Source organism: Pezoporus flaviventris, unplaced genomic scaffold, assembly GCF_033815535.1.
Source record: "Pezoporus flaviventris isolate CSIRO_AGI_PZ_B2104156 unplaced genomic scaffold, CSIRO_AGI_Pfla_v1 ptg000002l, whole genome shotgun sequence".
Lineage (NCBI taxonomy): Eukaryota > Metazoa > Chordata > Aves > Psittaciformes > Psittacidae > Pezoporus > Pezoporus flaviventris.
In genome coordinates, this window is record NW_026892550.1 from 43,343,082 (window position 1) to 43,356,718 (window position 13,637).

The 13,637-nt window shown below is 41.6% G+C and overlaps 1 protein-coding gene across 3 annotated transcripts in view; it reads right to left on the reverse strand.

Annotated features, from left to right (window-relative positions):
* Window positions 1-857: 857 nt before the first annotated feature.
* FHDC1 (FH2 domain containing 1) overlaps window positions 858-13,637 on the reverse strand; it is a 36,538-nt gene continuing 23,758 nt past the window's right edge. For all 3 annotated transcript variants that reach the window (XM_061476496.1, XM_061476503.1, XM_061476487.1), the window contains exons 7-12: window positions 13,409-13,479; window positions 13,199-13,306; window positions 12,192-12,262; window positions 9,922-10,039; window positions 7,885-8,049; window positions 858-4,920 (exon numbers count right to left, since the gene is read on the reverse strand). In XM_061476496.1, the coding sequence (XP_061332480.1) occupies window positions 2,881-4,920; window positions 7,885-8,049; window positions 9,922-10,039; window positions 12,192-12,262; window positions 13,199-13,306; window positions 13,409-13,479 (2,573 nt within the window). In that variant the 3' untranslated portion in view covers window positions 858-2,880. The remainder of the gene's footprint in view (window positions 4,921-7,884; window positions 8,050-9,921; window positions 10,040-12,191; window positions 12,263-13,198; window positions 13,307-13,408; window positions 13,480-13,637) is intronic.

Genomic DNA, 13,637 nt, shown 5'->3' on the forward strand with positions numbered 1-13,637 from the left:
GCTGGTAGTTTAAATAATGAATTGGTAATTATAAACCCTTTTGAAATAAAAATGAAGTTTAAAAGAACATAAACTCCTGAGACACACCTTTTGATGGTGAAGGGCTTTCCCACATAGATTCCACCAGCAGCCATCACTCAGCACTGGCAGACAGCAGGTGCTTGCCACTCCGCACGGGGAGACACACTCACCAAACAAGAAAAGTCAGGGGCTAAACAAGTTTGCAAATAGCAGCAATTCCAGTCCAAAAAACATCTTCATAGCAGAGGGGAGGAAGTGCTCCCTGAGGACAAGGAGGCTGGGCTGGCTTTCGCTTTTTTCCTGCTGAATAGATATTCTTTTGTACACAGTAAAGAAGGAAAACTAATGGGAGAATTGGGTGAAAATGAGAAATTCAGAATTGCAGTGTAAAAGTCACCACCTGCTCCTGCAAAACAGGCTATTCTTTATTTCCAAAGTCCTGGGAGTTGTAAACCCAGATTTCTCAATCAAGTGTGCTCAGCTAAAAGGCATGAAGATAGCGACAGATCCAGACTTGTTAGTGCCATGAACATTTGTCTTGGCCACAACATACAACGTGTACACAGTGTGCTGCATCTACCAATCTAATGCCTTCCATGTTATACCCAAACCTGTGCAGAAAGTCCTGCTCAGAAACATTCAGAAACTGAAGTTAAACTGCATGTCTTAGTATAAAACCAACCCTCAAACCTAGCATTTGAAGCGCCAGGATTTCTGCTGTAAGGTCCTTCCTTTTGGGACTTTACCACAGTGACCTACACCCCGACTCCAGTTGTGTGACATCTCCAGGACTAAAGCCAGGAGCATAACAGGAAAGAGAAAATACAAACCTCATACCCAGTAAATGGGAACTTTATTAAACTACTGAGTTACTCCGAAATGTATAAATGCTCCATTAAATACATTCAGTTCTCTTTTACACAGATTTATAGAAATTTATTTACATGTTCCAAACACATTTAAATTATTTTTCAAGCTTGCTACCAATAAATTTTTTTGGTTTTTTTTTCGTTAAAAAAAAAAAGGGAAAAAAGTCAATCATCTGCTCTTGCAGATGTGCATACATACACACAGATACAAATAAGGGAGATGCTTTTGTATCTAAGCCACAGGGGAGGCAGTATCCAAAAAGCTTATAGGGTTTCAAGCAAAGGTTTGCCCTTGCTGAAAAGTGGGCTATGTAAGTTTTCCTTGTGGGACAGACTCAAAGAAGAGGCCCTGTGTAATACTTAGCAGGGTTTGGGTATGATGTCTGCATCCAAATTTGCTGGTATGTGGGAAAAGCTAAAGGCCCTTTACCAGATTCAAAACACTAAGTTAGCTGGGCCTGATACTAGTCCATGAGAAACATGTGAGCAATTAAACGGCTCATTCTCACTGAGTTATGCTCTCCTGGCACTGAGGGATAGAGCAGACAAACAGATCGACCATACTAAGTCAATGCCACTTGTCCAAAGAGATTTTCCTTTTATTTTCCATTTTATTCTTAAATGAGGCTTCATTCATAAGTGAATGAAAAAGCAACTCTTTAAGTAGGATGCTTGGGAGAACAGCAATCAGTTTCCCCGCCTACATATATTTCTCTTGGGAAGATGCACGGCATGCTGAACAAGTTTTCCCTCATTCTCTGTACCTTAGTCTGACTGGAGTTAAAATTTGTATCTGCAGGAAAAAAGAGATGCTTTTATTTTGTAAAAAGCTTATCAAATACTAGCTTAATTCATCCCTTAGAGTCTTTAAAACATTAAAAACCACATTTGAAGCAACAAAGGAAGTCTACAAAAACATAGGCATGCATAAGCTCTGTGTTTCATGCTAAATATTCATGTTGACAGGGAGAGGAGGACGAGGAGGCAGGGAAACTCATGGCTCAATCAGAGCCATTGCAACATTCAAGTAATTTGGTAGTAGATAAACCAGTGGAAACATGGAATGGTAAGAAAGTGCTCAGCACTACATCGCAGCCTTCCAGAGCTGAACTGCAAACATCCTTGATATGTATCATAAATATGGCACTTCTGTATGACCAAAAGCTGGCGAGTTTGCTTGTGACCGAAACAGGTCAGGAGTAGTCATTATCCCAATGGTTACTGATGGCCCTGCAATAGGCACAGCTTCCAGCCGTGCTACTCGGTGCAGCACTAGCCATATCTACTTGGGCATGCAAGACAACGCTGCCACATTCTTGGAGAATAAGCCTCCCGTCCAGCAGAAAGCCTTCTCCAGACACACATACATTCATACAACATGCTATAAATTCTTCAGTGAGGTTAAGGACAGCCACAAACAGCAAATGTTTTGTTTTACTATTTTTTGGCCAGCAGTCCTCAGTCTGTCCAATTGCCAGCAATGGACTTAGCAACAGGCAAAAAGAGTTCCCAAATCCAAGGAACCGAAAAGCAAAGGAAAACACAATCACCTAAGTTCATTTTCAGTACTGTTCCACAGGATTCACTTTGACATTGAATAAGGAACCAACCCGCACAAAGGCTCGAGTCTAAGGAAGAATCTTATGTACACAAAAACTGGCCTTTATCCATGTTTCCTGTCACAAAGCTTTTCATCTTGCAGTTTAACTTCTTAAAAAATTTGGCTTTTGGTGACCTTCTGTATGACAAATATGCACAGATTTGCTGGTACGCTCGCGTTCCATCACAGTAGCTTCAAATACATTCAGATTCATAAAAAAGGATTTAGACCAGAACACAACTATTTGCCCTTTTCCAACAGTGTGCTGAATTTCAAAGAGCACATGATGATGCTTAGCAACAGTGTTACTGTTTTCAAGGAATTTCACCATACAGACATCCAGTGCTTGAACAAGAGTTCACATTCCACGAGTCAAAAAACCCCTCTCCCTTATTTCAGTAATGGCTTCAATATTTTACCAATCGCAGTCCGGTTTGCATCTTTCAGTTTAAGAGAGGCCTTCTCCCCTGCTCCTTGCTCCTTCGGTGCAGGCTCTACTTTAGTGCTGACGGCTTCTCCCTGCAGGATGCTTCTTCCAACCACTCTGGCACTACTTGCTCTCTTTAAGGTACTCACATTGTTCTCCTTTGGACTTGGATCATCAGAGGTCACTGCTGGCTTCGCTTTAGGCAGCCGCTGGGACACAGACCTTGTGATGGTTGGAGGTCTGGATGAGGTGGACAGATCCACTTTCGCACGCTTTGAAGAAGAAGCCACTGTATTCCTTGCAAAGTTTGGGACAGCAGATGGTGTTTTGGGAACACTGACTGTGGCAACCTTGGTGTCATCTGTAGGGGTCTGGGGTTTTACACTGGAGCGACACATCTTTATTTCATCTGTCTTTGCTTTGACGTTACTCCTAACAGGTTTAGAGCTTGGCTTCTTAAGAGAGACTCTGTCCCTCTCAAAATGGGCACTGCTCGAGGTGAAAGTGCCTCTTTGTAACCTTGGCTCTTCTACTGACATGCTGTGCCTGTAAGGACTTCTTGGCAGTGTGTCTGTTGTGCCTCGGACAGAGCTGCGGTGCGAGAGCCGGCTTTCCACTGTGCTGGTTTCACGGGGTGCTGGCTTGGCTTCTGGCTTTTTCACACTGCTCGGTGCTCTGTTTGACCGAGAAATGGGCACCACTTTCCTCATACTTTCATTCTCAGAGGCATTCAAAGTTCTTACAGGCCTGGAAGGAGCTGTGTGGCTAGAGCGAGTGCCACTGGACTTTGAGGAGCTTGGAGATCTATCTTTCAGAGAGTTTCTCTTTGGTCCTGCTGAGTCTCTGTTTTTTATGGGCTTTTCTTTAGGAAGGGCATGCTTGCTATTGGCATCATCCTTATCATTTGCCGAAGTGTGAAGATCCTTGGCAGAAGCAGAATTCAGGTTTGAGAAGAATGTTCTAGCCCTGTATTGAGCATTATTCCCAGAAGAGCGTGCTTTGCCAGCCCCAATTCTTATTTCATTGCCTGCAGATTTAAAGTCATTTCCCTCTTCAGAGTCCAGTGTCAAAGAACAATCAGTTGTTGTGTCTGACACATAGAACATCGGCCCATCTTCCCTGCTTCCTGAAACGCTTGTATCCATAGATACGGGGCTGCTACTGCTGGGCTCTGAAGCTTCACTCTTGCAACCCACTGCTTTGGCTTTATGGTCACGGGCCTCTCTGGAACTTCTGCAAGCTGGAGGCAGGTCATCATCGGCAGTGCTAAGGGAATGAAAGCTTAGATCATCTAGAGTCTCCAGGTCTGTTCCACCAGCATCCTCCAAATAGATTAAAGGTGTTTCCTCTGCAGGCTTCGATCCTTGAATATCAAATTTATGTAATCCTTTAACAAGCTCACGCTCTTCAATTGCAAGGGCCAGAGCATTTATATCTGTCGACTCCTCGCAGGACACATTGGCAGTGTGCACACTGTAGTCGGTGCTTCTTTGTGAGTAACGGGTACCAGGACCGCTTGAGCTGCTGAAGTGATTGGGCTGAGCTGGAGGAACCTGGAGTAGGCCACCACTTTTCACTTCAATTTCAGACTGTTGGTCTAAGTGCAATGTATTTAAGTTGAGATCTCTTGTTTCTTTGGATTCAGTCCAGGCTACATTTGGTCTTGCTTGTCGGGTATTTGCACGAGGAAGGCTGTTAAACTTGTTTGGATCCTCATCTTTTGAGATTTCTAGGAAACTCTGCAACTCCCTGTCTGCAGTAATCCCCAAAGAAAGTCGAGAGCGTCTAGAATTGGGGTTTCTGTACGAAGGGCTTTGCGATCTCTGCTGCAAGAAGGGAAGAAATTCTTCAAGTCCTTTTTTGGCCAACATCTCCACATCATTTTCACTGCTGCTCCGCCCAAAGCTCCCAAGCTCTCCAGCTGCCCAGGATCGACGCTTCTCCTCCAGCTCCTTTCGCCTTTGCAGATTATGAAGTTCCTGGATCTCTCGTTCCCTATTTTCCTGATGAGAAAAAGCATAAACACATCTCAGAGGAAGTATCGTATGCATTAGAACAAGTCACACTCCTTTATCTTCCTTTTTATTTCTTCCCATCAATGTTAGCTCTTATTGCTATCACACTGCCCCAACCCCTAACACATACACAAATGAAACCACAATGGCACCCGCAGCCCACAGCCATTCATTGTATGGACAGCAGTTCCCTGTGTAACTAATGCTGGCAACACATCAGCCTGGTTAGCATCAGAAAAAAATGTTCAAGTGCCTGCAGAGACCAAGAATGTGACCTATCAAACCCAAGCAGATGTCCAGACAGAGTTCCTGCTATAAAATGGAGGGTTTCAAGCTCCCAACATGTTTAAAGTTAGCAGTTTTATCAGGTGAGTAAAGCTGTACCTAATCATTACATTCATATTTTAAGACAAACTTGTCTGATGAGCACTCAACCAATGTGTTCCTCCTACCCTCCCTTATTACAATTGTTCCTCAGCAAGTGCAGTGTCTACAGGGTGCTACTTATCTCTGACTCGAACATTATGGGTTGGAAATGTTGTGAAAAGACATTACTTAATTGCATATGAAAGCAAACAGAAGTTTACACAATGCCTTACAATCATTACTTAGACTGCAAGTGAACCCCTCAAGGACCATTAATCAATACTTCATTCCAGTTTTGGATCTCGTATTCACTGTTGGCTTCAAAAACTGGCAACTATTGCGTAGAAGTTGCCCAGGGCAAGCTGGAGATTTTGGCAGGCAGGCTAAGGAGTTTTGGTTCAGGATGCCATAGGAAGAGGTAGTTTGTGTTTGAAAGACAACACAGTAACACCTGTTTACTAAAATCATTAGCAGTAGATTACTGCAAATATCAACCTTTTAACTGTCACCTCTAGGCTTCAGATTTAATCTAGCTGAACCTTTGGTTGAACTTTCCAGGTTCTTGTCTGAAATGGAGAGCCTGGTTTTCTAAAGCCGGCATAGCTGTAGCAGAAGAAAGAGGAGGGAGGCCAGTCTTGACAGAGGATTCAAAAATCACATTATTTTCCAGCATGTTGTTTAATCCATTCAGAGCAATGACACACTGTTTAAAAAAACCCACACCTATATTTGTCTGAAGCACTGTTTAGCTTGATCTTCCCATTGTTGTGACAACAGAAGAGCACACAACTAAGAAAAGTTGCCTGAAAGCTTTCAGTAAATAAAAGCCTAATGCTGAAGCTCTTCTTGATGAATGGGTTAATCTACACCTCTTAAAGTGGATTTGGGACTACACTGGTCTCTGAAAGACAAGATGCATTAAGAGACCCAAGAAATCTGAACACCTAAGATTGGATAAAGACAAAAGCTCGCAGGAAAAATGGCTGTGGCAGGGAGCTTTCTTTCAGGTATGGAATTACAGAATGAATTCTTGCCAAATGCTAAAGCTCAACTTTAAATATCCCATTGTAAAGAGAAATGGATAAAAATAGTTGTAGATATTATTCTTACATCCCGTATGAGACACAGCACATTTTAACCTCATCCAAAACATGTTTGGGAGATTTTAGTCAAATAAAAAAAAAAATCTATTTTAAGTATACAAAGACCTGTTTAAGCATCTGAAATACATGCACATGGCCACTGTGTTGTAAGCCATCATTTTAGACCGCTGGCTGTGCAGTCCACACATCACAGTCATTTGTTAGAACTGCAATCTTTATTCTGAATTGTTCTGTTAACATGTAGGGACAGAATTTAACCCCACAAAATACACAGTAAGCAAAACCTCTCAATATTTGCAAGTAAGAGACTAATTTATCATTTTTAGTGTAACTACTTACTACAGGGAGAGGAAGAAAAATTCCCATTGGACCTTAAAGTAATATCTATCCAACAACCACTTGTAATGTGTGACTATGAATTAAATCCCCAATCCCAAATAATTGAACATATATGCACAAAGCCATCTCTCATTAAAATGCCTGCAATAGTTATCACTATTCGGTTTTATATGTTTGTATAATGTTCACACAGATGCGCAACTATGTGCTGTCTTGGGCGGTAGAGGTTAGGCAAGCTAATGGTACAACAAGCATGCTAGCTGAACATCCTGTCAGCTTGCTATAAATCAGGATTGTTCTCTCTTTTCTGAACTAAAGCTCTTATACAAAGTGCTGTCGAATGCAGATTGCGTAAGGAAGAAAAATAACGACATGTGGATCCATCTAATTCATGCTGTTTATAAAGGACTAAAAAATATCTGTAACAACAGGCAGACTTTGCTGAGCCAAAACTGCTGTCAATGCCAGTACTGCTCCTTCATCTTAATATATTTTGCAATATCTGGGACCAATTCAGGGTACTTTGCAAATGAATGGTGACAGCGCGGATGAGGTATCTTGCTTCTGTATGCCTGTTTAATTTCTTGAATTTTCACCTACAGTAAGTATTTGAAAGAACAAGGTAGAATGCACAGTCCTGACTTTACTTGGCCAAGTGTATCTAATCATGTAAGGGAGGGTGGGGGAGAGCTTGAGCTAGTGCTGATTCAGGCTGGTATGCCCATGTTATGGGGTGCCACATCTTAAGGTCTTTCCAGTGATCTAACACTACAAGTCCATGGGCTGAACAGCAAGCACTAGTCAGGAAGTCTGTGCAATCTGTCTCGCTGCTCAGCTAAGCAATCACCAGGCTCCTCACCAGAAGAGGAAGGAGCCCAGTTACAAGCCAGCCAATAGACTACCCTGAAGTATCAGTGGTCTAGCTGCCTGCACCAGAAGATGCAGAGCAGGGGGCTGCACAGAGTGCTGGCCACTATGACCATTTCCCACCTGGTTTATGGCAAGAAATGCCTACAAGAGGGCAGTTTGCTGTAGCCATTCAAGCAAATATGTCAAATATTACAAGATATAAAATGTCCCTTTAAGCAGAAAAACAACTTAATTCATGCAAGCAATGTGTGAGAATCTCATTCAGTGCTCTTACCTTAACAGCCTTGTTGAATCTTATGCAGAAATCCCTGAATATCTGGAAACATTCATCCAACTTCATAGTTTCTTTGTCTTCACAGAAAAAGTCAATAAGAGCATTTCCCTCCTTTTGTAATTCTTGTTTCTGGTGTTCAAGCTCCTTTAGATGTCTTACAGCAAACTGTAGCAAAAAAAAAACAAACAACAAAACAACATACATGACACGAATCAGACAGAAAAAGACACAACAGGCCATGTATACATTAGGAACTTATAAAAGTCATGTTCCAACCTAGGATCTGTTAGAGAGCCCAAGAAATTAACACTTTGAAGGATAACTCCTACTAACAAAAGATAATGTGTCATTTCAGGACAGTCAGATGGAAATATGTGTATTTTAAGACATCCAGAAAACGTCTCGTAAGGTAACATTTTGAATCATAAATGTAGAGCTATACAGTCATGGTTAGAGTAGATCAGTAGAAAAAGATTCAGGAGGAAGAGAACAAGGCTGTGGTTAGACTTTGAGCAGCAGAACTGCTTAAAGCACTTTGAGCAGCTGCCCCTCTGTCTCCCCTATCTGCACCACCAGCCATTCAGTCCCGCACAATCCCAGAGGTTAGACCGCCTGTAGCTCAGAGTAACCCAGGGAGAAAAGTTAACCTGTCCTCTGACAACATCTTACTCATGATCACCTAAATACTTCTGTCACTGCAGCACCAGGGTGGGAATCTGCAGCTGGAGGCACTGGTGACCATTTAAGCCAACCCTGCTTAAGTTACTTGGCAAATGATGGCAGGAGAATAGGAACAAATCTTGTTAGTCTTAAAAAGAAATGCCCAATAAAAAGATGGATTGAAGATAAACTGGACAATTGATAAAAGCATCCATAGAAAATTAGTTCCTCCCACTTATTTTAGTAATTTATTCACAGGGTTGAGATAATGAGAGCTGACTTTTAAATCAGCTTGGTTATCACCTGTAATTTAGAAGCAAAAACCGGAAGTGTTTATGTAAGGTATGCATTTGTAAAATGATTTTTTCCCCAACGCTTCTTTTGGAATGTGGCCTGAACAAGGTTGTAGTGTTACATAAAACCAGCTATCGAATTAAAAAAAAATCCCAAACATGTTAGAACATAACATTAAAGAGTCTGGGTGCAATGGATGAAAGCCAACAATTTGGAGTGCGTGAGGACAGGTATTTCAATCTTAACCTGCCCCTTTCTTCATCAACTTCTCATCTCCTGAAAAACTGCAGGGGCTATTAACTACATTTGTAAGTTGAAAATCAGGGCGGGTTAAATTCCAGATCAACACCTGCTTTCTTACTGTTAACAATCATCTACAGTGTGAAACAGAAAAATCATTTAACTGAAGTATAATATGTATTTCTTCAGGCATCGCCACGTACTCGGAAAATACCAAGAACTCTGCTTCAAAGTTAAGTGCTATACACATTCATGTCTATAAAGCAACTGCAGTACTAAAAAGGAAAATGAGAACCCACCCAGAGCTAATGATATGGCTCAGAATACTTACACTCTGTGCTAAGGGTAAGTACGTACAGAAAACAGCCTCTTAACCTTCCAGCTTCTAACAGTATTTCTTCAGTCACCCAACACCAGGATTCTTATGCATAGCACAGCCTCAGCTAAAACCAGCATGCTCCAGTATAACACAACAGGCAGACACTATGTTTTGGGCAGCTGTGAAGTACAAAACCAGTGACCAATCCAAAGTGTCTTCTATTTTAACCACTGATGCTCATCAGTCATTTCACAGGCATTAAACACACTTGCCTAACAAGCCTTGGGCAATGTACACTCAATATCCCTCCCTGTAAAAACATAGCCCTTCCAACACTTAGTTGACAAACAGCATGGAGCTGGAACACCTTTGTACAACTGACAGGGTAGACATATTAAAACAATGCTTCTGTTTATTACTATGCCCACATGTTTATTAACATGTCCACACAAATTACATCCAGCTGAGAAATACTCCTGTATTCAGGCAACAATGTAACACATTAACACAGATATCCCACAAACCTGGAGAAAGCTTTCCATCTGGTGAAAGAGTTTTGGGTCTCGCCGAATGCTGTCTTTAACAGATCTTGCCTTGAAAGACAGCGAGTGGAGCTCTGCTTCTATATTATCAATGGATAACCTAAAAATAGCACATACAGAGAATGTTTATCAAGGGGGAAGAAGCTTCCTACAGGTTATCCACAATGTGCTTCAAAAAATGGATGTTTAACATGAGGTGCAACCTGACTATCAAACAAGACCTGCTGGTTCAGGAAATCTTTCCAGAGTAGACACTGAGAATTAAGAGAGAGATAAGCAGATTTCTTCTTATTTGCAACCGGAAAAGATTCCCATGGGGTGTGGTTTCTCCATTAAGTCCAGCCAGTCCTACCTCTTTACCATGAGAAAGGGGAATGCCGCCCTGCCTCTGACCAGGCAGTTTCTTTTCTCTCCCTGGTGCTTCTGTTAGCACTCATTTCTAGATAGCCAGCCATATCTGTATACTGAAAATTAACCTAGGAAAGGGAAAAAAACAATTTGCTCCCGGGTGGATCATTTGCTTGGTCCAGCTGATTACATGACTGTTCCAAGTGCAGGAGCTGGCATAAAAAAGGGGGTTACAAGGGACTGCCAGCCAGGACTACCCATTTTGGCAGCAGCGTTTGGCATCATGAAATTGCATGTTATGTTCTTCTAAGCAGCCTACACAGTCTCAACCCAGCAGCTGTAACATTCATCCTTGTACCACATACCAGCAGCAGAGCTGCTCCCGGGGAGAGTTAACTTAGAAATCGAAGACCACAGGAAAGAGCTCTGATCTGACGTAATCTAAGTTTTATCCTGTGAGATCCACATGCCATACAACAGGAGCTCCCACCCAAATCTCTCAGTCTGAGGGTTAAACTCTTCTAAATCTATGGTACTTCCTTCACAAGAGAAATGAGCTTTGCCTAGGAGTTGAAGAACTACAGCTTCCAAAATGATAAAAACTAAAAACATGCTCCTAACTAAGGTCATTTTACCAGCAGCATGACTTAAAACGGTAAAGCTGAATAATAAGTGGCAGACTAACAAAGCAGAGCATGGTGACAGCATGCATAAGTTGGTCAGTGCACACACAAATGAATGTAATGTGTGCTGTTTTCTTCTCTGATTACTTCATCTGCAAAGGTTAGTTTCCTGTTCAGGACAGATCATGGGTGTTTTTGCAAATAAGAAAAGCAGTAGAAGATACAGGCTATGTTTTTCTGCCTGTGAAGGAGAAAGAGGACGGCCCACAAGTAAAGAAGGCAAGACAATAAGAAAATAAAGAACATAATGGTGGTTATTTTAACATGATCTAATTGGAAGGATTTATGAGCAACTTGTATACGACAGTTGTCTCTAATAAAGATCTTCCTCATGCCCAATGGTGAGACAAGCATTTAATTTTGTTTCATTTTCCTGTACAGAGTGCATTCCCTGAACAGATTTCAACATGATTTACAACACAAGTTGTTCAGCGTTAGCGAATGTGATCAAAGAACAAAGCGGCTAGCAAAAATATGGCCAGGTTTGGGATTCTGCCTGCTCCCCTGCTGTTTGCCAGGGGGCTTGCATGCTGAGGGAAGCCACATTCCCCAGAAGGCCACAAGGCAGACTGCCAGAAAGGTGTGTGGGTTGGATGGCAGAGAGCCACACAGGTGGTCCCTCAAAAGTCTTCTGATTAACTCCATGACCACTCCTTCCCTCAGAAGATTTCAGTCTCCTTTGCAGACATTACTTAGCCCTGCATTAGATCTAAGATACTGGATCCATTTAACAGCAGGGAGAAGAATGTAAATAGACTGCCCAAAGCACAAGAGTTAAGGAAGTAGCAAAAATGGGAATGGAACTTCAGCACTGCTAGGTTCCAGTTCTAACAGAAGCCAGGGCCAGTACCTGTACCTGGTACCAGATCTGGAAAAGTACTGTAGCCTGCTCAGAGACACATGAAAATTAGTGTAAGGGAAAACAGTAACATGCTTTTATTTCAATCCCTTCAAAATAACACATATGTACATGTATTTGACAGAGACAAAACTACCAATAAACCATGGAGATCATGTCATAAAATCCCTCATACCTGAAGGCACATTGCAGGCATACTTCTGCTAGCAAATGGAAATGAAGCCCTCAAAGCTATAGTAAACATCTGTAAAGATCTCAGGTTTTGTGCCAAGATTATTTCTCTGAATAAGCCTCACTGCTTCACAAAGAAGAACACAAATAAGTCAGTTGTACCAGATGTTCTCAGTTTTCTTTTGACTTACCTGGCGGCATCATGAACATCCCTAATTTTTTCTGAGAAGCTAAGAAGAGCAGCATCTTTCTTTTGGGCTTCCTGAAACAAACAGAACAAAACCAAAACACACACAATCCATTAACATTCCACCACCATGCCAAAGTCCCTAAGCCCAGCAATTCTAAAGCCTCTGGAAGAGCACTTAAAGGTTTCTCTCCCTCACTGTTTTTCTTCCCATCCAACCCTAACACAATTGAGCAGAGGACATCACTTAACAATAGGGAAGGATCAGAACTGGAAACTTCAAACAACAGCTTCCACTTCCAGTGTACAATAACAGCTGCTTCTGCCAGTGAATACAAGTCATGTATTAATAGGGAACGTTAGGGAAAGAACAATTTAGTGATGTCCATTGTTTCAGCCAATACTATGTTTCCTGCACAAACATCAATTAAAACCCTATTGTTAGCGGACTGGAAATCTGTTAAGCCAGTTTGTACACAGATAACCAAGTCACAGATAGAGGCATTTAAATTCTCTCCCTTCTGAAATCCCCTTGTTTAAATTTTCCTTTATAATGATGAAATTCTGAAAGTTTGAAAGGAAGGAAAAATAACTTGAAACGTGCCTGCAACAGCTTTAAAAAGAAAAACGTCAGTCACCAAGAGAGAGGAAGAACAACCCTCTACCAGTAATGCTGCTCAAAAGACTCAAAAGGATTCCTGAATGAGTATTCACCAAAATAAACCACTTCCATGGTTTCAGAATTCAGGACAATAAAACTACAATGAGGAAGTTAGATGAAGGCAAGTTTTTACATCATATAAAAAGCTTAAGTTTTCTATGTGCTCCTGGGTAAGATGACCAGACATAGGTGAACTGGTGAATTTCGTGGCAGGAGAAGAAAGGGGAAGATTCAGATCAAAGCTGTAAAAAAGTTGCTTTTTCTGAGGCACACGGCCCCTTCTATTGTCTATTAGCTATGGCTCTACAATTGTAGCAGATGCTTATACCAACAAAATAGCTTTTCTATACCAGAGCAACAAAATGCAGCAGACTCATCCCAGGTTTGTTTGCTTTTGTGTCCGCCAGCTTGAGCAGTGACGAGAGTTTAAATCCAACAGCGTTGCCAGCATAACCTCCCTAAAAAGAAAAGAGCAAACAGCTGAGGTGTGACATCAATGGACTGCAGTACTAACAAGGAAGTTTGGTCAACCAGCTATGTCCATTTTGGACGTCACTTACCGCATTCATAATATTCCCAGCCTGAAGGACCAAGTGCAATATGGAATGCAGTTCCTCACAAGTCATTAACTCTGTAAGGAACAAGAACATTACTGTCTAACAATTGTTTGTTTAGAAATATACACAGCCAGTTACCAAACACCTATTCATCTTAAGTGCTTAAAGGTGAAAACTTTCATTTTAACAGGAAACTACAACAAATGGAAAAGGTCATGGGGAAAAAAATGGT